At 44.0% G+C, this 22,967-nt stretch overlaps 1 protein-coding gene across 3 annotated transcripts in view; it reads right to left on the reverse strand.

The window, feature by feature from the left end:
• fhod1 (formin homology 2 domain containing 1) overlaps positions 1-22,967 on the reverse strand; it is a 313,847-nt gene that overhangs the window by 144,575 nt on the left and 146,305 nt on the right. For all 3 annotated transcript variants that reach the window (XM_043707126.1, XM_043707128.1, XM_043707127.1), the window contains exon 5: positions 4,208-4,313. In XM_043707126.1, the coding sequence (XP_043563061.1) occupies positions 4,208-4,313 (106 nt within the window). The remainder of the gene's footprint in view (positions 1-4,207; positions 4,314-22,967) is intronic.

Here is a 22,967-nt window from a genome sequence, read left to right on the forward strand (position 1 = left end):
AGCAGCAGAAAGGAAATAGTGGACAAAGCTCCCAGATAAACCAGTGAGATATCAACTGCAGAATGTTGTTGCTGAAATCATTTATTTCTCCGAAGCATTCAGTAAGAAATGGTTCCTCACACAACATATTAGCCCAGAAGCCATCATCACTATGTAACCCTGTTAGAATCATATAATCCCTACAGTGTGGAAACAGGCACTACAGCCCAACAAGTCCACACCGACCCTCCAAAGAGAAACTTACCCAGACCCATTCCCCGATGCTATTACTCTACTTTTACCCCTGATTAATGCACCTAACCTATACATTCCTGAACGCTATGGGCAATTTAGCTTGGCCAATTTGCCTAATCTGCATGTTTGGATTGTGGGAGGAAACCGGAGCACCTGGAGGAAACCCAGACAGGCACGGGGAAAATGTGCAAACTCTACATAGACACAGGGAGAATGTGCAAACTTCACACAAACAGTCGCCCGAGGATACTGTAATCCTGTTAGACTCATAGAATCCCTACAGCATGAAAACAGGCCATTTGGCCAAAATCCACACCGACCCTCCAAAGAGTAACCTATCCAGACCCATTCCCCTACTCTATTACTCTACATTTACCCTTGACTAAAACACCTAAACTATACATCCCTGAAAACTTTGGGCAATTTGGCATGGCCAATTCCCCTAAGCTGTTCTGGGTCACGAGGCAGACAGCGGAAGTGTTCCATAGATAAGGACTGTGAAAGGTGGCCTCTGCATTGCTAAGTTCAACTATAAAACAAAACTAAAATGAAAGGACTTAAATATTTGAATCTGAAGAACTGAATTGTGAGAAGGAAAAACTGACATGCAGAATTACAGCTTTTCAATGGAAATGTTTAACCTAGAGCTAGAAACACACAACAGAGGAAACAGGGAGAAAAGAGAAGGTTGAAGGTTCCCACGTGGACAAAGCGATTCATTCAAACTTGGATATCTTCATTTAAAAATTAGTGTTTACTGAGACTAAAAATGAAAGTCAGGGCAAATACTTGTAGCAAAACTATAAAAAAGGAAATTCCAAGACACAAGATGATCAAAGGTCAGCAAAATAACACAGAGAGCAGCACAGAGGCTCTGCAGTGACACATCTATCAGTCCCCCGAAGGTTGTGGAAGGTCATGAAGTTGGTGAGCCTACAGCACAGGCTTAGAGAATGGCCACTTCAAAGTAAATACAGAGGTATTGCAGCATCAAAACACCAGAGGGGGCTGTAGAACAGTGTTCACAGAGAGCGCTATCAACAAAAAAGGTTAAAAATCACACAACACCAGGTTATAGTCCAACAGGTCTAATTGGAAGCACACTAGCTTTTGGAGCGTCGCTCCTTCATCAGGTGATAGGGAACAGGAAGCTGTGGTTCATGAGAAAATGCTGGGCTGGGACAAGACAAAGGCAGGAATCCATATTTGAAACAAATGGTCCTGTTTTCAGATGGAAATTGACGGTCAATTCAAATAATTTATTTCCGTTGACTGACTGGGACGGCATTTATTTGAGTGTTATATTTAGATTGCAAAGTCATTTAACCCTCAAACTCTGGATTCTCTGTGCTTGGACTTTCCCCTGCCTTTTCCCATTTTATTTAATTTTGTGAAACCAATCTATCAAACTTTGAAAATCTGATTGCACGTCCACTGATTTTTATTTTGCTTGAGAAAGCATTCCCATCTGTCAATCTTTAAGCTTGAAGGGTACTGCAAAATCTTTTGATTAAAAAAGGCAAAGAAATAATTGATAATGAAAGAAAAACCTGCGAATCTATGTTTAAAATTAAAAGAGAAAATGTTGGCAAGGCAGGTTTGTTGGGCCCAAAGCCTGTTCCAAATCTAAAACATTCTCATGGCTCATTGGGAGAAGCCATCTACACAGGGAGTTCAGATTGAATTTAACCTAATATAAATGTTGCTGAACAGTGAGTGCAGAAAAATTCCATAACTTGTATTCCCAATACCTGTATATGAATACCAAACATCAGGGATGCATACTAGAGTGAGGTACTACTCATAGTTCTCTCATCTGGTCTCCCAATTGATTCTGAGGGACAAAAGAACTCCCAATCGTTACAATCACAATGGGAACCAAGAAAGAGCAGCAAATAGATAATTCGGAAACAAAAACAGACATTTCTGGACAAACTCAGCTGGTCTGGCTGCATCTCTTGAGAAAAATCAGAGTTAAGGTCCAGTGACCCTTCCTCAGAACCGATGGTAGCTGGGAAAAAGTCAATTTTTATGCAGAAGATAGTGTGGGTGGAGGGGGTAAGGAGTAAGCGATAGGTGGGCATGGAACGCAAAGAGAGAAAAGAGCAGTTGGACAGACAAAGGAGTGGATAAGGATCTGGCTAAAGTGGGTGAATAGCTGTTAATGGGGACTATGAGTGGCTAACAATGGTTTGTGTGTAATAGATGATAAAAAGGCCTGATGCGTGGGATTGGGGTAAACACATGGGAGAAGGTGGCTCAAGCCCTAAAATTGTTAAACTCGATATTGAGTCCTGAAGGCTGCAGGGTTTCCCAAATGGGAAATGAGGTGCTGTTCTTCCATCTTGCGCTGAGCTTCACTGGAAGACTGCAGCAAGCCTGAGATAGAGATGTTGGCCGGGGAACAGGGTAGTGTGTTAAAGTGGCAGGCAACTGGAAGCTCAGAGTCTTCTTTGCTGACAGAGTGTAGATGTTCTGTGAAGCAGTCACCCAGTCTACACTTCATTTCCCCAGTGCAGAGGGCATTCAGCTCAGCTTTGCAAACTCAGCAATTTCAGAGCAAAACCCATCTCTCCAGATCAAATACTAACCCCTGACAGTAAAAACCCCAACTAGAAAATCTGGAATGATAAAGAAAATAGTTCATAATAGGCAGTCCTTCAATAAGCCTTTTCCTCTGTCGACATTTAATCAGGAGGGTGAGCTAGTGATGTCCTTTATCGAAACTACATGCGCTGCTCATCACTTCTCATTGTGAGTGCACCCAAAAACAAAATCAAAACCAGGCTGCATAAAGAGAGCTGCTGTATTCACTGAACAGGGTCTGTCAGGAACTGTGAAGAGTTACGAAGTGGAGCTGGGAGGCTGAAAGAATCATATGAAGAGCTAACTCGAAACATTAGCTTGATCGCTCTCAATGGAAGACAAGCAGGAGACTGGAAGAACACAGCAAGCTAGGCAGCATCAGGAGGTGGAGACGTCCACATTTCTGGTGTAACTCTTCTTCAGAACTGGGGGTGGGTGCAAGGGGAACTGCAGATAAAAGGGGGTGGGGAGTTGTGAGGTAGGGATGTCTACCTGTGTTCACCAATCCCTACCCCATAACCCTGCCCCATGTCTCTCTCCATGAATGCTGTCTGACCAGCTGTAATCTCCAGCTTTGGTTATCTTCAGTACAGATCCCAGCATCTGCAGTAATTTGCTCCTTGGGTCTTATTTTGATGTTATTTACCTGCTATAGAGGGCACTTACACCAACAAGACCTTCATGTGGGACAATCATGATCAGAGGTCACAGATTACAATTCCATTTGCAGTTCTGGTTTATGGAATTAGAATTAAAATCCCTACAGTGTGGAAACATGCTCTTTGTCCCAACAGGTCCACACCACCCCTCCGAAGAGTATCCCACCCAGACTCATCACCCTACATTTCTCCTGACTAATGCACCTAAGCTACACAACTCTGAACACTATGGGACAATTTAGCATGGCCAATTCACCTAACCTACACATCTTTTTGACTGGGGGAGGAAACCGGAGCACCAGGAGGAAACACACGCAGACACGGGGAGAATGTGTAAACTCCACACAGACAGTCGCCCGAGGCTGGAATCGAACCCGGGTCCTTGGTGCTGTGAGGCAGCAGTACTAACTGAGCCACCGTGCTGCCCAATGAGAAGGCTCACCCTCCTGATTAAATGTAGACAGAGGAAAAGGCTTCGTGAAGGACTGCCTACTTTGCACCATTTTCTTTACCAGCACAGATTTTCCCGATAAGAGTTTATACAGTCAAGGTTTCAGATTCCTAAACAGGTGCAGATGGCAAACATTAAGAAGTATTTAAATTTAACCTGAATCCCAGTTTGAATCTTGCCAGTAAGCACATTCTCATAAAGAACATGATCTGATAGCAAAATGATAGTGCAGCAATAATCTGCACTGTATTGAAGCAGAGACAGGGTACTCACGAACCTCGCAGGATGTAGTTCTGATAGTTCTGGTCAGCTTCGGCTCCCACTTTGATGAGACACGTCAATCCTTCAGCACTGACAAACTCGGGCACCAGGTCTTTGTCATCCTGCAGAAGAAGATGCACCTCAGTCAGGGAGTGACAAACTATCTATTTGTGGCAGTCACAATGACTCTCACAGTGATGGGAACAACCCTGAGGCAGCAATTGCACTTTCACACTCCCACCCCAAGAGAAATTCACTCAACCAAATCTGGCACATTCTGGGTATGAAGGAGCACAGTGCAGAGCCTCAAATAGAGCTTCACTCCTCACTGAGGACTTCAGCATGAACTCACAAGGAACTCAGTGCAAATTCCTGAGGAACGCGACATAAACTCACAAGGGCCTTGATGTGAAACACGAGGTCCACGTGTACACCCACAGATTTCTGGGATGGTGCTGGTGATACAATGATTTTCTTGGGTCAGGCTCAGAGGTGGTCACTGAACCATAGAGAGGCTGTTGCCCATCAGTACAGTTGGTTTACAGTAAGTGAACAGAGCTCCACTTTCAGACTTGATGACTATGGGATAGAGAGATGCTCTCACCCTCCATTACACAGATTGACCGAAGCATTAGTTAGCACCAGGGACTGAGACTGCAGCTGGGTGGCCTCACATCCTGCTTTCATGAAAAGATCAAAGTCACCGAAACTATGCAACAGCAGACAGATCCGGGACAGGAAGAGAAACACAGCAGGCCTTAGATAAAAGCTATAAATTGAACTGTGTTTAATCAGTAGTCATTTCCAACAGCTAACACTGTACATGCACACACTCAAACACTTTTCTGAACGTCTGTACATTTGATGTACTTGGTATGTTGGCAGTCCCTCAGGCAATTGGAGTTATAATGGAACATGCACCGTTACATGAAGGTCTGGGAAGTGATGACAGAAACTGCTGTGTTCTATCCATCACATAGATTCAGAGAGCCACACAGCCTGGAAACAGACCCTTCAGCCCAACTTGTCCATGCTGACCAGGTTTCCTGAACTGATCTAGTCACATTTGCCTGTATTTGGCCCATATCCCTTTAAAGTAGAGATCAGAGTGGTGCTGGAAAAGCACAGCAGGTCAGGCAGCATCCGAGGAGCAGGAAAATCAACGTTTCGGGCAAAAACCCTTCATCAGGAATATCCCTTTAAACCTTTCCTGTCCATGTACTCGCCCAAATGTCTTTTAAATGATGCAATTATAATGGCCTCTGCCATTTTCTCTGGCAGCTCGTTCCACAGATGCACTACCCTGTGCGTGAAAAAGTTAGCCCTTAGGTCCCTTTTAAATCTTTCCCCTCTCACTTTAAACTTGAGTTTTGGACTCCCCTACCCTGGGGAAAAGACCTTGGTCATTCACCTTTTTTCTGCCCCTCATGATTTTATAAACCTCTATAAAGTCACCCCTCAGCTTCCGACACTCCAGGGAAAAAGGTCCCAGCCTATCTTCTCATAACTCAAACCTTCTAGTCTCGGTAACATTCCTGTGAATCTTTCTCGTGCCCTTTCCAGTTTAATAATATCCTTCCCTATAGCAGGGTGATCAGAATTGTATGCAGTACTCCAAACGGGGCCTTGCTAAGGTGTTGTACAGCAATAACACGATATCCCAACTCCTGTACTCAATGCTCTGGCACACATGGTTGACCAACAATCTCTCCTGCCATTGGCATGTGTATGGAAGATTTACAAGATGATAATTAAAACCTGTGTGGCCCACAATATAAACGCACCCTGATCTTCAAGCCTTGGTACGGGACTTGAACCAAGAACATCTAGATCAGAGGTAATTCACTGCACCTCCTCCTACTTACCAGAGAAGGAGAATTAAAATATAGAAACTCGAAGAACAATTTTCATTCACGTGTCATTTCACCTCATTTCTGGCAAACAGCTGAAACTGTTCAGAACACAATGAATTCTCTTTGAAGACTGATGAACAGCAGCCACGATGTGCAGCTCCCCATGGAGCAATGAGATGCATTCACTTCATAATCGGATGTTATTGGTGGAGCGAGGGATATTGGACAGGAGCATAGGAAAACATCCTGCTCCAATTATTTTGCATCCACCTCGACAAACAGCAGTTTAACATCCCAAGTGTAGCGCAGCAACAACACAGCATCAGATAGCCAAGTACTCAAATACTGCACAATAACTATTCTTTCTTCTATTTGTTCATGGGATGTGGACATCACTGCCAAGTCCAACTTCTGCCCATCTCTAAATTCCCTTGACAAGGCAGTTGTAAGCTGCATTCTTGAATGACTGCAATCCATGCGATGTAGTTTCAGAGAACTGTTAGGGGTGATAAGGAATGATGAAACAGTTCTCCCACAGGGTGGTGAGAGGCTGAATGGAGATTGGCTGATGCCAGTATTTCCATGTATCTCTTGTCCTTCCAGGTTTGATTTGATTTGATTTATTATTGTCACATGTACCAAAGAAAAGTATTGTTTTGCGTGCTAACCAGATAAATCATACCTCATATACGTTCATCAGGAAAGCAGAATAGAGTTCAGAATATAACGTGATAACTACAGAGAAAGTGCAGACAAAAATCAACTCTAACATACAAGAGGTCCATCCACAAGTCTGATAACAGCGTAGAAGAAGCTGTTCTTAAATCTGTTGGTACGTGTTTTCAAACTTTTGTATCTTTTGCCCAATGGAAGAGGGAGGAGGAGAATATAAAAATGAGGTGGGAGGGTTCTTAGATTATTTTGACTGCTTTCCTGAGGCAGTGGGAAGTGAAGATGGAGGCATTGGAAGGAAGGCTGGTTTTCATGGTAGAGGGCTCAGGTTTTTGAGGTGCTGTAGAATTGAATTGAATTTATTGTCACGTGTACCGAGACACAGTGAAAAGCTTTGTCTTGAGAGCAATACAGGCAGATCACAGAGTTAAGGAGCATAGCTAAGTAAATAATAGGTAAACAGCAGCAAAAACAAAAAATACAGGTACAGGTGAATGTTAAGAGTTTGAGAGTCCATTCAGTATTCTAACAACAGTAGGGTAGAAACTGTTTTGAAACCGGCTGGTGCGTGTGTTCTGTACCTCCTCCCAGCTGGTAGAGGTTGGAAAAACATTGTCAGAAGAACTTTACACCTGTACATCTTGAGGAGCAATAACACTATAACTTCTAATTTGAAGCAGATTAACATGTGCATTTAATGTAAATCAAGAAATTTGATTTTGTAAGTACATTTTACCAGCTTCCTTCATTTAAATCTGCCACACATTAACTTCCCTTTGCAGCAAACATTTCAGCAAAAGAGCCCGTTGGAATCTCCTTGCAGCATCTTTAACATGTTCTCACATCTCTGATAGGAGGAGTGTGACCACTACTTGCCCAGTCATCACAAATGTGAAAAAGATCAACTTAATCACTCCATTAATGGTTCATGACTGACTGTCCACACTTCCAAATGAAATGAAACTCACATCAACTTCTGTTAATAAACAAAAAAAAAACCGAAGCTCGCTTTTAATGAATAGAAAAATCGATTATTAATTATTGAGATCTAAACTGTGCTCTCTTTAAATCCAAACACACACACATTCATAAATAGCATGGACAAGACAGATGTAACAGACATATGTGCAGAAATATCATGGAAAATATAGTCAAAAAGGAACAATATCTGTGGATCAAGAGTTCAAACCTCAAGGGGAAAATGAAGCGAGTTTCTCAAAGTTCTTTGGTTTATGGTAACGATACCACATTGTTGTCAACTGCAGTCATACTCAATTCAATAGCAAGACCGAAGCATTGAGTTGAGTGCTTTTTATTGCTGGTTTTCTTCCATACTTTGAGAGAGAAATCCCACTTGTTTGCAGGTCTGAGTATAACGTGCTCTCTTCCCTCAGCTCTGTCACAAAACTATGACTTGAAAATCAGTCCAGAAGCTATTTGTGTTTTTTTTTTCCCAATCTAAAGGTACCGGATGCCAGTTTGACTCACGAAAGTATCAAATCCTCAGCAAAGATGACATCTTCCCATGCAACAAATAAGTGAGCACCGTACCGCTCCAGTCTTATTTCAAACTGGTTCTCTCTCTGTGACGCTACAGTCCAAGTTTCTACTAATCTGCAGCTACACACTTGGCAGGAGCTTCCAGGAGGTGGGACGGGGCCCACATCACTGACATTCCTTCACTGGCTCCTTTTCCATGCTTCCAGCCAGGTGCTCGTGAAGAAATATATCCCTTAATATCGGAGCTTCCTCCAAGTCAGCTGATTCTGATTGAGGGTCTCCCCCATGTTGACATCAATGTCGTATTTCTCGAGGGAATCTTCACATCCTTCTCTTGTTTGAGTGTCTTCCTTGACCTGAGTGAAGCAAGTTTGCTTTGGTAGTCAAAGCTCAGGCATCCTAAACAAGTGGCCAGCACAGCAGAGGTGGGTCCTGATGATCATGGCCTTAATGCTGGTGCTATTGGCTGCTTCAAGGATACAGATGTTAGTATGACTATCTTCCCAGCTGATGCTCTCAAACAACGTTGACATTACTTCTCAATGGCCTTGGCATCCATAAGTAGTCAAAGCAGCTCAGAGTTGAATGAGAAGGATCTTGGTATCAGCATCAATGTCACAGTCATAGAAGACTCTAATCCTAGAGTGTTCAATGGTGCCACTCCCAGATTGGATGCGATGTTGAATTCCCACATCAATGGCAGCGATTAGAAGTGGCTTCCCAGGTAAGGGACAGCTTTCACCCTTAGGAAGATTTCTCCATTGCTCATGATGGAGGCATGGACCAGAACCTGGGATGGATTGGTAAAGAATTCGAGTCTTCTGAGCCCGAGACCAATTCTTTGGTATGCTTCCATGAAGGCATTGAATAAGGCCCGAAGGTACTATTCTGAGAGAGCAGAGATGACATTGTCATCTGCATACAAGTGAGGTCAGTGACATTTTCATCTTGGATTTCAACTAGTTGAGGTTGGAATTTTTTCCGTCTATCCACACCACTGAGAAGCTTGTTTTTGCCAAGATGAAGAATGGCGGAGTTGAAGATCTCAGCTACACAATCTCAAATAAAATAGATGAAGTCCTTACAATCTTTATACATGGCTCCTCCATATTGCACAGACAGAAACAGAAGTTGCTGGAGACCCTCAGGTCTGGCTGCTTTTGGTGGCTTCAGGTCTCCAGCATCTGTAGTTCTTTATTTATTGCACAGACAGACATTAGGTGGCACTCTGATTTCATTTATCATTAGGCACTGAAGTTTGATTCCCTTGAAACATCAGTTGTAAAGATGGTCATGACTCAAAGTGCAATTTTTTGTTTATTCCTTTTAAATACATTGTGAATTATGCCTTTATGTTTAAAACTGCTGGCTTTTTTTTTGAATAAAAAAAGTCTTCGAACAGGTCCATCCCTGCAAACATTCTAAGAGGTCAGGCACTTTTATTGAGACAATGACTATTTGTTTCTTCAACAGAAGTACAACTCCAACTGTGTAGAGAGTTAATGACTGTGTTAATGACTGAAGTGGATACACCTTACAATAGAGAACACAGAGAACAATAGAGAAATAGAGAACACACACCGGATCATCAACGCCACATTCACAGGAATCCGATTCACTAGAGAGGAAGAAAAGGACAACCAACTCCCATTCGTGGACGTGATGGTACAGAGAACACCAAAAGGAGAATTCACCACAAAGGTATACAGGAAAGCCACACACACAGACCAAGTCCTAAACTATGAAAGCAACTACCCCAACACACACAAAAGAAGTTGCATCAAGACACTATTCAAAAGGGCCACAACACACTGCAGTACACCAGAACTGCAAAAAGAGGAAGAAGAACACCTATACAATGTATTCGCCAAAAACGGATATCCTCGTAATTTCATCAACAGATCCCTAAGGGATAGACAACGGAACGAGGACATGCCGCAACCCAAAGGGCTAGCCACACTACCATACATCAAAAACATTTCTGAACTGACAGCCAGACTCAAGCAACATGAGTTCGACTGGGACAACACTACTATTATAGGACAAGCCAAACAGAGAACAGCCAGGGAATTCCTAGAGGCATGGCACTCATCCACAGATTCTATCAACAAACACATCGACCTGGACCAATATACTGGCCACTACAGCGGACAGCTGGAACTGACAACCGGAAGCGGCAGATACAAATCACTATAAATGCCGGAGGAAACATCACAGAAGCGCTTCACAGGAGGCTCCCAAGCACTGAGAATGTCACCTAGACAGGGGACGAAACGTCTGTAACACAAATTCCCAGCTTGGCAAACAGAACTACAACAACGAGCACCCGAGCTATAAATCTTCTCCCAAACTTTGAATCTTACAATGCAACATTGATATCTGCTTTGTGATGTATTTTTCGAAACTCTGGCAGAAGTAACATGCCTGAGCAAGGGACAGTGGAGACAGTGCTTGGGCCTCTTCATATACTTCTCCCTATTCAGCTTAGCTGAGACCTAGCTCCCTCTCCCTACTGGACGCTGAAAAGTCCTTTTTAGATTAGATTAGATTTCCTACAGTGTGGAACCAGGCCTTTCGGCCCAACACGTCCACACCGACCCTCCGAATAGTAACCCACTCTGACTAATGCACCTAACACTACGGACAATTTAGAATTGCCAATTCACCTGACCCGCATATCTTTGCTCTGTGGGAGGAAACCCACGTAGACACAAGGAGAATGTACAAACTCCACACAGACAGTTGCCCAAGGCTGGAATTAAACTGGGTCCTTGCTGCTGTGAGGTAGCAATGCTAACCACCGAGCCACCATGCCGCCCAAAGTTCCATCAGTTTACTGGATTGTACTTTGCTGAAATGGCCCAGCTCATGGTGAACACCATTAACTCGATCTCTTCCTCCAAATTCCACAGCATGAGACACACGTACATTGCATGTCACATAAAAAGCTATTATTGACAAGATTCATAATTTGTAAATGAGATTTCTTCACACATAATAAAATGATTTCTTTTTGGAAAACGTAAACTGAACAATGCACCTCCAGTAATATGATTGATTCTGAACTGCCCTCAGGGCAATAAATGTTGCGTTAGCTAATGCTGCCCATATCCCATAAACAGCTAAATGAATATAAATGCTCTTGCTGCAAGAGTGGGTGAGAGGCTGAAAATTCTGTGGCGAATAATTCACTTCTCATCTCCCCAGGACTGACCAGTATCTTAAAGACACAAATCAGGAGTAATGGTATACTTGCCATTGGCCTGGCTGGGTGCAATTCAAATAACAGTCATGCGTTCGACACCATCCAAAGCACAGAAGCCCACTTGACTGGCAACCTTCCACCACCTTCAGCACTCACTGTCATCACCGTCAATACACCATGTGTACTATCTACAGACACGCTTCAGCAACTCATCCAGGCCCCTTCAACAGCATTGTCTAAACCCCATGGACTGTACCACCGAAGGCTAGGGACAGCAGATGCTCATCACTACCTGCAAGATCCCCTCCGAACCACACACCACCCTGACTTGGAACCTCCTTCACTTGCACTTCGTCAAAATCCTGGAACTCCTCTGTGCACAACCCTGTGGACACCCCTACAGCACAAGGACTGCAGCAGTTCAAGACAACAGCTTACCATCACATGCACAAAGGTAAAGAAGTAAGAGCAATAAATGCTGGGCATGTCTGTAACATCCATCTCCAATGACTGAATATAAAAAAAGAGATAGGGTCATTGACCAATAGTGCACCAGCACATTGAATAGATGAGGGGGTATTAACACGACTGGCTAAAAGTTCATCTCAGCTGGATGAGAGACCATGTGACCATAGGAGCAGAGTTAGATCATTCAGCCCATCAGCTCTGCTTCACCATTCAATCATGGCTAATATGTTTCTCAACCCATTTTCCTGCCTGCTCCCCATTAACCCTTGATCCCCTTACTAATCAAGAATCTTTTTATCTTTATCTTAAGTACACTAAATGACTTGGCCTCCACAGCCCTCTATGGCAACAGGTTTAACCACCCGTTGGCTGACGAAATTCCTCCTTGTCTCAGTTCTAACACGTCATCCTTTCACTCGGAGGCTCACGGGTCCAAGTCTCTCAAACATCTTGTCCATGTCCACTCTATCCAGGCCTTTCAGTGTTCTGTAAGTTTCAAATCCTCCCAGTTCCTTCCAAACTCCATTGAGAACGGGCTAAGGCTCCTCATATGACAGGCTTTTCCTCCCCGGGATCATTCTTGCAAACCTCCTCTGGCCCTACTCCAGCACCAGCACATCCTTCCTTAGATATGGGGCGCAAAACTGCTCACAATATTCCAAGTGTGGTCTGACCAGAGCCTTATACAGCCTCAGCAGCACATTCATCCTGTTGTATTCTTGTCCTGTCAAAATGATTATTAACATTGCATTTGCCTTCCTAACTACCAGCTGAATCTACATGTTAGCATTAAGAGAATCCAGAGCTCGCATTCCTAAGTTCCTTTGTGTTTCAGATTCCCAAAGCCTTTTCTCATTTAGAGAATAGTCTACACCTTTGTTCGTCCAACCAAAGTGCATAACCTCACACTTTGCCACACTGCATTCCATGGGCCATTTCTTTGCCCACTCTCCTCGCCAGCCCAAGTCCTTCTGCAGCCTCCTGCTTCAATACTACCCCCCCTCCAATGATCTGTGCGTCATCTACAAACTTAGCAACAATGTCCTCAGTTCCTTCTTCCAGATCGTTCATGTATAGCGTGAATAGATGTGGTCCCAACACAGACCCTGCGGAACTCCACTAGTCACCGGCTGCCAGCCTGAAAAAGACTCCTTTATCACCACTGTCTGCCTTCTACTTGTAAGCCAATCCTTATCCAGTCCAGTACCTTGCCCTGAATACTATGGGTTTTCTTATCTTACTTAGCAGGCTCCTGTGCAACATCTTGTCAAAGGTCTTCTGGAAATCCAAATAGATTACATTCACTGGCTCTCTTTTGTCCAACTTGCTCATTATCTCTTCAAAGAATTCTAACAAGTTTGTTGAACATGGCCACCCCTCAACAAAGCTAACTCCATGTATTATCATGTATTTTACAATCTCATCCTTAATAACGGACTCTAAAATCTTATCAATTACCAATCTCAGCCTAACCAGTCTATAATTTCTTGTCAACTATCTCCCTGCATTCTTAAGCATGGCTGTTCCATTAGCCATTTTCCAATCCTCTGGAACTCTTGCTGACTCCAGTGATTCCTGAAGGATCACCACCAATGCCTCCACAAGCTGCTCAGTTATTTCCTTCAGAACTCTGGGGTGTAGTCCATCTGGTCCGGGTGATTTATCCACCTTCAGATCTTTCAGACACCTTAGTGATGATCATTATAATACCTCTGCCCCGGACTCTCTTAAAATTCTGGTTTGCTGCTAGTGTCTTCCACTGTGAAAACTCATGCAGTTCCTCCACCATTTCATTGTTCTCCATTACTACTTCTCCAGCCTTGTTTTCCAGCAATCGAGCATCCACTCCTGCCTCTCTCTCTCTCAACTTTTAGACATCTTTTTTTAAAAAACTCTTCCTATCTTCTTTTATATTTCTAGCTAGCTTACCCTCATTTCATGTTCTCCCCACCCCCAGTGCTTTTTATTTTCTATTTGTCCGGGTTTGTAAAGGCTTCCCAATCCTCTGGCTTCCCACTAACCTTCACCACATTGTATGCTTTCTATTTTATTTATGCTATCCCTGACTTCCCTTGTTACCCACGGTTGCCTCACCCTCCCCTCCGTATGCTATTTCTTCCTTGGGATGAATTTCTGCTATGCCTCCTGAATTATCCCCAGAAACTCCTGCCTTTGCTGTCTTCCCTGCTCGGCTCCCCTTCCAATCAACTCTGGCCAGCTCCTCCCTCATATCTTTGTACTCACCTTTACTCCAATGTAACCCCATCACATCTGATTGCAGCTTCTTTCTCTCAAACTTCAGAGTGAATTCTATCATATCATGGTCACTGCCCCCTCAGGATCCTTCACGTTAAGCTCCCTAATCAAGTCTACCTCATTACAAATCACCAAATCCAGAATATCCCATTCCCTAGTGAGTTCTACCACAACCTGATCCCAAAAAAGCATTTCCTAGACATTCCACAAATTCCTTTTCTTGGGATCTGCTGCTGATCTGATTTTCCTATTCCACCCACATATTGAAGTCCCACATGATTATTGTTATATTGCCTTTCTTCCATGCTTTTTTTATCTCCTGATTTATTTTCTTCCCCACATCCTGGTACTGCAAGGAGGCCTGTACACACTTCCTAATAGGGTCTTTTCTTCCTTTGTGGTTTCTCAACTCTATCCACATACAGACTCACTTTATATCATTTCTTGCTATTGATTTAATTTCATTTCTTACTAACAAGGCACCCCCACTTCTCTGCCAATCTGCCTTTCCTTTCGAAAAGACATGCGCTCTTGGATATTTAGGCACCAGTCCTGATCCCCTTGCAGCTATGAGGCCCATGATATTGTCAATTTCAACTCATTTAACTTGTTGTGTATACTGCATGTATTTTAGTACAACATCCTCCGTTCTGTATTGGCTGTCCCCCATTCTCATATTTGTTCCCCTACCTGATGTGCCAGCAATCAAATTCCTGACCCTTTCCATACTCTCTGTCCTATTACTTGTTGTGGAAATGTTAATGACCTCTGCTGAGTCCTCCCCCACTTTAACTTTGTCCATAATTTTCCATGCAACTGAACCCATTCCCTCATTACGTAATTTAAAGCCCTATCCACAGCCCCCAGCTCTGTAAAGCACCAGGATGTAGCCCGAGCATGATTCAGGTGGAGCCCACTCCATTGGAACAGCTCCCTCCCTCCCCAGTAGTAATACCAATATGCCACATATTCAAACCCATTTTCTCCCATACCAATCTTTGAGCCACATGTTTCCCTCTGTAATCTTGTTGACTCATTTGCTGGTGGCTCAGGTGGTAATTCAGAGATAAGTTTTCATTCTGTTTTTTAATTTAGCTCATTTTCCCTCAGCAGAACCTTTTTCTACATATATCGTCGGTACCTATGTGGGTCTTTCCCCTTCTACTCCAGGTTCCTCTGCAGCCCAGATGAAACATCCTGAACAAGGGCACCAGACAGGCAGCCTTCAGGATTCTTGATCTGGTCACAGAGAACAGCGTCTATTCCCAACTACACCATCCCCCATTACAGGTAGTTCTGGGATAACGCGCATTTTGGCAGGACGATTTGGCCATAACGTTGCTGAAGAATTAGGGAACGGTATTTTGGAAATGCTTACATCCATTGGCAATAGCGCAATTCCAGAAGGGATTGGTTCTGCACATGTGCCGAAGTCAACAGCTGACGGAGCAGCTTTCTGTGAGAGGTCCTGTATAGATAGTAGCTTTCTTACATTTTATAAATGTACTGTGTTAAATTTACTTTTGTTGCATTAATAAATATGGTTTCAAACTTCATTTAGGCTGTGCTATACTTTGCTTTAGACGTTTGGGTGATTTTTGAGTGATCGGGAGTGACTTTCTTGCTGGTGTGCCCCTATCTCACTTTTCCCAAAGGCCCCATTATTTTTATTAAACAATTTTCTATTAAACGAGGTTTCACTGGAACACAACTACAACATTAAAGGAGAACTACCTGTACAATTATATTTCTCATTTCTCCACTGTCGTCAATGGAATTGGATGATCAATTGCTGCATAGTATGGGCTTCTAAATAGATTCTGTCCATTTGTTACCACTGCCAGATAGACTGACAATGCACAGTGTAATATGCTTTGAAGTGTTCAATGGTACAATCGTACATGCAACCATGATGAGGAAAACCAAGCCATCTGATATTGAAATAAAGTGTATTAGGTATGAGCAGATAGGGAAAGAGTTAAGTTTTGGTTGTGTGACAAAGGCTCAGCTAGCCTGATTTTGACCAGATAAGAACTTGCAGTAAACAATGAGGTGCTGGAGACAAGGATAGTGGGTTAAAAAGGTAAAAAGCATCCATTGTATAATGCCATTAACAAGGTTAAGAGCATCCATTGTATAGTGCCAGATGGCTTAATCTTTAGTGTTGATGCTCATTGATTGTAATGGTCATCCAATCAATACAGATGTTACCTTATTTGGATGCTGCTCCCTGTAAGTGACTATGTAATCTCTTAAGAATCTGCTGTTCGAGAGAAAACCGAAAACTCATGTCTTTGCATACACAGGCAATCGTTCTCTCTCTCCAGAGCCCGGAATAAAGATGGAGAAGATAAATCCATACTGTGTCTCTGAGTGTTTGCATCGACAGATATGGGGATTGGGAAACAGGACGACAATATAAACAACTGACAAAAAGTACCTAATGACAGACATATCATTTGACAGTGACACTGAGCAGAGCAGAGATGCATTGCTGAAGGATGGTAGAGACATATGAGCCAAAATCATAGGATCACAGAATCCCTACAATATGGAACAGGCCATTTGGCGCATTGACTCTCCGAAGAGCATCCTACACAGACCCACTACCCTATCCCTGCATTGCCCCTGGTTAATGGCACTTGGATGCCAAAGAGCATAAGCAGCAAGAGATAAGCAGAGCTAAGCAATCTCCCAACCAACATGTCAGATCTAAGCTCAATAGTCCTGCCCACATCCAGTTGTGAATGGTGGTGAACAATTGAACAGCTCTTGAGAGGCAGAGGCTCCACAAATATCCTCATCCTCAATGATGGAAGAGCCCACCACACCATTGCAAAAGATAAGGCTGAAACGTTTGAAGCAACCTTCAGCCAGAAGTGCTCAGTGGCCTCTTCCAGTGGTCCCCAGCATTGCAGATACCAGTCTTTAGCCAATTTGATTCATTCCACATGGTATGAAGAAACAGTTAGAGGCACTGGAAACTGCAAAGGCTAAGGGCCCTGACAGCATTCCAGCAATAGTACTACAGACTTGTACTCTAGAACTTGCAACTCCCCTAACCAAGCTGTTTGAGTACAATTATAACACTGGCATTTACCTAACAATGTGGAAAATTGCCCAAATATGTCCTGTACACAAAAAGCAGAACAAATCCGACTTGGTCAGTAACCGCCCCATCAGTTTACTCTCGATCATCAGTAAAGTAATGGGAGGTGTCATCGACAGTGCTATCAAGCAGCACCTGCTCAGCAATAACCTGCTCGGTGATGCCCAGTCTGGGTTCCGCCAGGCCACTCAGCTCCTTATCTCGTTACTGCCTTGGTCCAAACATGGATAAAAGAGCTGAATTCCTGAGGTGAGATGAGAGTGACAGCCCTTGATATCTAGGCTGCGTTAGACCGAGTGTGGCATCAAGGAGCCCTAGCAAAGCTGGAATTAATGGGACTCTGGGAAAAATCTCTTCAGTGGTTAGATTCATACCTGCCACACAGGAACTTGGTCATGGTTGTTGCAGATCAGCCATGTCACTCCAGGACATCTCTGCAGGAGTTCCTCAGGGCAGTGTCCGAGGCGCAACCATCTACAGTTGCTTCATCAATGACCTTCCCTCCACCATAAGGTCAGATGTGGGGATGTTTGTCAGTAAATGCACAATGTTCAGCACTATTTCCCATTTCTCAGACACTGGAGGCAGCCCATGTTCAAATGCAACACAATCTGGATAATATCCAGGCTTGAGCAAGTAGCAAGTAACATTTGTGCCACAAAATGCCAGGCTACGACCATCAGCAGTAAGAGACAAACTAACCACTGCCCCTTGTCATTCAATAGTGTTACCATCAGTGAATCCCCTACTGTCAACATCCTGGGGGTTATCATTGACCAGAAACTTAACTGGACTCAGCACATAAACACAGTGGTTACAAGAGCAGGTCCAAGACTAGGAATGCTCTGGCAAGTAACTCACCTCTTGACCCCGCCCAAAGCCTGTCCACCATCTACAAGGCACAAGGCAGGAGTATGATGGAATACTCCCCACTTGCCTGGATGAGTGCAGCTGGAAATGTGTTGCTGGAAAAATGAGTGCAGCCCCAACAACACTCAAGAAGCTTGTCACAATCCAGGACAAAGCAGCCCGCTTGATTGGTATTACATCCGCACACATCCATTCCCTTCACCAATGGCACTCAGCAGCAGCAGGGTGTACTATCTACAAGATGCACTGCAGAAATTCACCAAAGATCCTCAGACTTCCAAACCCATGACCATTTACATCTGGAAGGACAAGGGCAGTAAATATGTGGGAATACCATCACCTTCAAGCTCCCTTCCAAGCCACTCTATTCTACCTTGGAAATATTTCACCATTCCTTCACTATCACTGGGTCAAAATCCTGGAGTTTTCTAGAGTGTAGTGTAGTGGGCGGCATGGTGGCACAGTGGTTAGCACTGCTGCCTCACAGCGCCAGAGACCTGGGTTCAATTTCCGCCTCAGGGGACCGACTGTGTGGAGTTACGTCAGGCAGCATCCGAGGAGCAGGAGAATCGATGTTTCTCCTGCTCCTCAGATGCTGCCTGACCCACTGTGCTTTTCCAGCACTCCACTCTCGACTCTGATCTCCAGCATCTGCAGTCCTCACTTTCTCCTCCTGGAATTTTCTCCCTACTGGCATTGTGGGTCAACTCACAGCAGGTGGACTGCAGTGGTTCAAGAAGGCAGCTCACCACCACCTTCTCAAGGGGAATCAGGGATGGACAATAGACACTGGCCAGCCAGTGATGCCCAAATCCCAATAACGAATAAATAATCCACTTAACCTGCACAGAGACCCGGGTTCAATTCCCTTAGCATGGCCAATTCACCTAACTTGCACATCTTATGGGTGTGTGGGAGGAAACCCAGAGCACCCAGAGGAAACCCACACAGACACACTGGCCAGCCAGTGATGCCCACATCCCAATAACGAATAAATAATCCACTTAACCTGCACATCCCGGGCACTATGGACAATTTAGCATGGCCAATTCACCTAACTTGCACATCTTATGGGTGTGTGGGAGGAAACCCAGAGCACCCAGAGGAAACCCACACAGACAAGGGGAGAATGTTCAAACCCTACAAAAACAGACCAGTGAGGCTGGAATCAAACCCGGGTCCCTGATGCTGTGAGGCAGCAGTGCCAACCACTGCACCTTTTGGGAAAAGTGCCTGAACTCAGATCTTTAACTTCAATTTTTCTAGATGTTGATAGACCTGATATTACCTATTTTAATATGATAAGTCTGAGCCCTGTATCTGCTGGCAAAATCTGGCAATTGAGAAAAAGTTCTTCATCTTTCATTTTGGTTCGTTTATCCAGGAATGGACACAAGTGTTCACGTGGGTTTCTAAAGGAGGAGAAGGACCTGAAATAACACGGACAGAGAAACGGAAGTGAATTGCTCGGGGCTATGTGATTCAATGGCTTTTATTTCCAGTAAATAACAAGCTCTATTACATGGCCAAAGTAATGAGCTCCATGTGTCACCGGGGTCAGACAGGGTCATTTCAAAATGGATGACTCTACCTTTCCTAAAATTCAACAAAGAGGCGCTTGTAGGTTCAAATAGATGAATACAGAACCTGCAGATAGGAGGGGAAGTAAATACAGAACCTGCACACACTAAGATTTTCCACAATGTCCTAATGAAGTACGTTTGAAGCATATCCATTGCTGTAATGACAGGAAAACATAAAAGCAATCTAACCGGCAATGTGACAGATCAGCTGCTAATGTATTCTGGACGATACAGGTTAAGACATTCATGTTGAATCTCCCTGCTCCCGCTTGAAATGTGACAAGCAAATTTCTGAGGTGCCCTGAAGGTATGAGACAGCGCTCTGCAGTTAATGCCAGATCCAAGTGACAAAAGTATCTTCCTTGTGCAAACCCTGCAGTCAATTTCAAACACGTAGCGCATCTGGTGGCCCTGTTTAGTGTGTGGTGATCAAGATAAAGTCAATAATTAAACAAGGAGTTCACAACAAATAACAACAGTCCATATGCCCGGTCAACAGTTCAAAACTTGCCCTGCAGTACCATAACTCAGCGTAGGAGCCCGCTGTCTGCTACAATATTGACAGCTGACAAAAAAAACACTCCGAGATCGAAATTGACACAGCGATTAATTAATCTTCGTTGTTTCCCACTTAGCAACTTCGCCAGAACATGCTGGAACAAAATAAAATTTCTTTCTGAAACCGTCTCAGTCCCTTCCTGTTCTGACTTATTACACTCTCAGTCTTTATCGGAGAAATAGTTGTCAAACTAGTTTAGGGGGTGAATGTTTCAGAACAATTCTTCCGGGCATGAAACAGAATCTCTTTTGACATGGAGATGACTAGACGCTACGTTACTGGCTTCTATTCACGACGGTGAGAGTTCATGCCCAAACCCAGTCAGGGGAGGCACCACCTCATTCATCTGATTAACTTGGAACAAACTCAAGGTGGCACGCTGAGTACTTTACCAAACAATGAGAGAGCTGTCTCACAGTGTAAACAAAAACCTGACGCAGTGCTGGATGAAGCACCCATTCCTCTCCCTTTGCCTCGTTTCCTCAGCAGCAAAACTCCTGCAGTCACCAGGATCCTGACCTGACACAGCAGCACGCTGCAAACAGAACAACTGAGCCAGGCTAGTGGGGAGAAAGGTACGCAGGAGGTCAAAGGGGAGAAAGGGAGGAGGTGGGAGAAGAGGATAGACGAAGGAGAAAACGTTCAGTTACTTAGCTCCATTTCAAGATACCCGTGCAGCATCGTCTCTCTCTCTCTTTATAGAACCATTGGACCATGCTGCTCAGGTTCTGCTTGCAATGAGCTACACAAACTAACCTCTCCCCTCAAAGAAGAGAAGGCAAGAGAGTGAAAATGATGAGAGAGCACAGTAAAGGGCAGCACACTGGTTCAGTGTTGCCTCCCAGCGCCAGGGACCTGGGTTCGATTCCAACCTTGGGCGACTGTGTGGAGTTTGCACATTCTCCCTGTGTCTGCGTGGGTTCCCTCCAGGTGCTTCAATTTCCTCCCACCGTCCAAAGATGTGCAGGTCAGGTGGATTGGTCATGGGAAATGCAGGGCACAGTGGTGGGTCTGGGCGGGATGCTCTTCGGAGGGTCGGTGCGGACTCGATTGGCTGAATGGCCTGCTTCTACACTGTGGGGATTTTATGAACACAATAAAGAGGAAAGAGGATCTGACAAGGGTATCAGGAAGAGAGCAGTGAGATGTATCTGACGAGAGAAGCAGTAATTTCTTTCACTGAAAGGGAATGGGGAATTGTTGCTGTCCTTGGGATTCATTTGATCACAGGAATACAAAATACACTGCATTAATTTGTAAATCTCATCGATTAACCTGAAAGCTTGAACACCAGAGAAAACAATTAGAATGAGCTGCAGTATTGAAAATTATCCCCAAAGCCTCCTAGCCTGAAAGTAACCAAGCACACCAGAAAATTATAAAGAAATGTTTAAATAATACAGCTGTACCTGTTTACCACACTGTAAGCTGAACGTGAAAATTCAACATTGCAAATATACAGCTCGCAACAAGACCTTCAAATATAACAGAGATGTAAAATCGAAAACTTATTATGCCTCCCACTTACTATTTATATCAAAGAGTAACAGAGACTCTGACAATGAACTATTGAAAATTTTGGTGTGAATGGATTGTCTCCATTGTAGGTTAACTTCCTGTTAACGGGTGGAAGCTATGATCCCTGATGTTTTTAAACAACCTTTTCAGATCTGTTATTACAAGAGTCCTACGTCACTAGCCAAGATACAGAAGGGTCCAGTTCCAGGGAGTTGCTGATCTCTGTGTGACTGGTTGGGCAGAAAGGTGAGGTTTGATTTTTGCGACAGAAAATCATAACACTCAGAAACATCCAACACATCAAGAAGGAGAATTCTCTCTCTTTGGACTCTGTGTCTGGGCCCTGATCAGCACACCTGTACTACGGTCACCACCACAGACATCAGATTGGCCTTCCTGAGAATGAACCCATGGAAAGCAACCAGCCCGGATGGAGCCCCCAGCCGTGCACTCAGATCCTGCTCGGACTAGCCAGTGGGAGCGTTCACAGGCATCTTTAACCTCCCTTTACTACAATGCGAGATTCCCACCTGCTTCAGGATAGTGCTTCATTCCTGTGCCCAGTCCATCAGAAAAACCAGTCTTCCTTCCACGACTCCATCAACACTGTCTGCTGCTTCAGGAAAGCAATCAACATGATCAAAGACCCCTCCCACCCCGGTTATACTCACTTCCACCCTCTTCCATCAGGCAGAAGATACAAAAGTTTGAAAACATGTACCAACAGATTTAAGAAAGCTTCTTTCACTGCACCTTTGCTGTAGCTGTAACGCTATTCTCTGTACTCTGTTCTATTACCTTGTACTTATGTAAGGTATACTTTGGCTGGGTAGCATGAAAAACAATACTTTTCACTGTGTCTCAGGACATGTGACAATAATATATCAAATCAACATCAAAGACACAGATCTAGAGATAGGATCAGCGAGGTATGGACCCAGACAGAGAGGGAGAGGATTGGAGAGAAGGAGCCTGAGGGAATACCAAGGAGGGGGGATCAGGGAGACAGGGCCTGAGGGGCTGTTGGGACATGATGAAGCCTGATGGCTAATTTTGGAAAACCTTGATCTTAAAATCCAAGAACCGAAACTACCTCAATTCAATAACATTGGGCTTTTACAACCTGCAGATTATGACATTGAAGACTAGATTAGAGCTCAAGTCCCAGAGGTTAAGGGCTGTG

This window comes from Chiloscyllium plagiosum, chromosome 17, assembly GCF_004010195.1.
Source record: "Chiloscyllium plagiosum isolate BGI_BamShark_2017 chromosome 17, ASM401019v2, whole genome shotgun sequence".
In the NCBI taxonomy this organism is placed as follows: Eukaryota; Metazoa; Chordata; class Chondrichthyes; order Orectolobiformes; family Hemiscylliidae; genus Chiloscyllium; species Chiloscyllium plagiosum.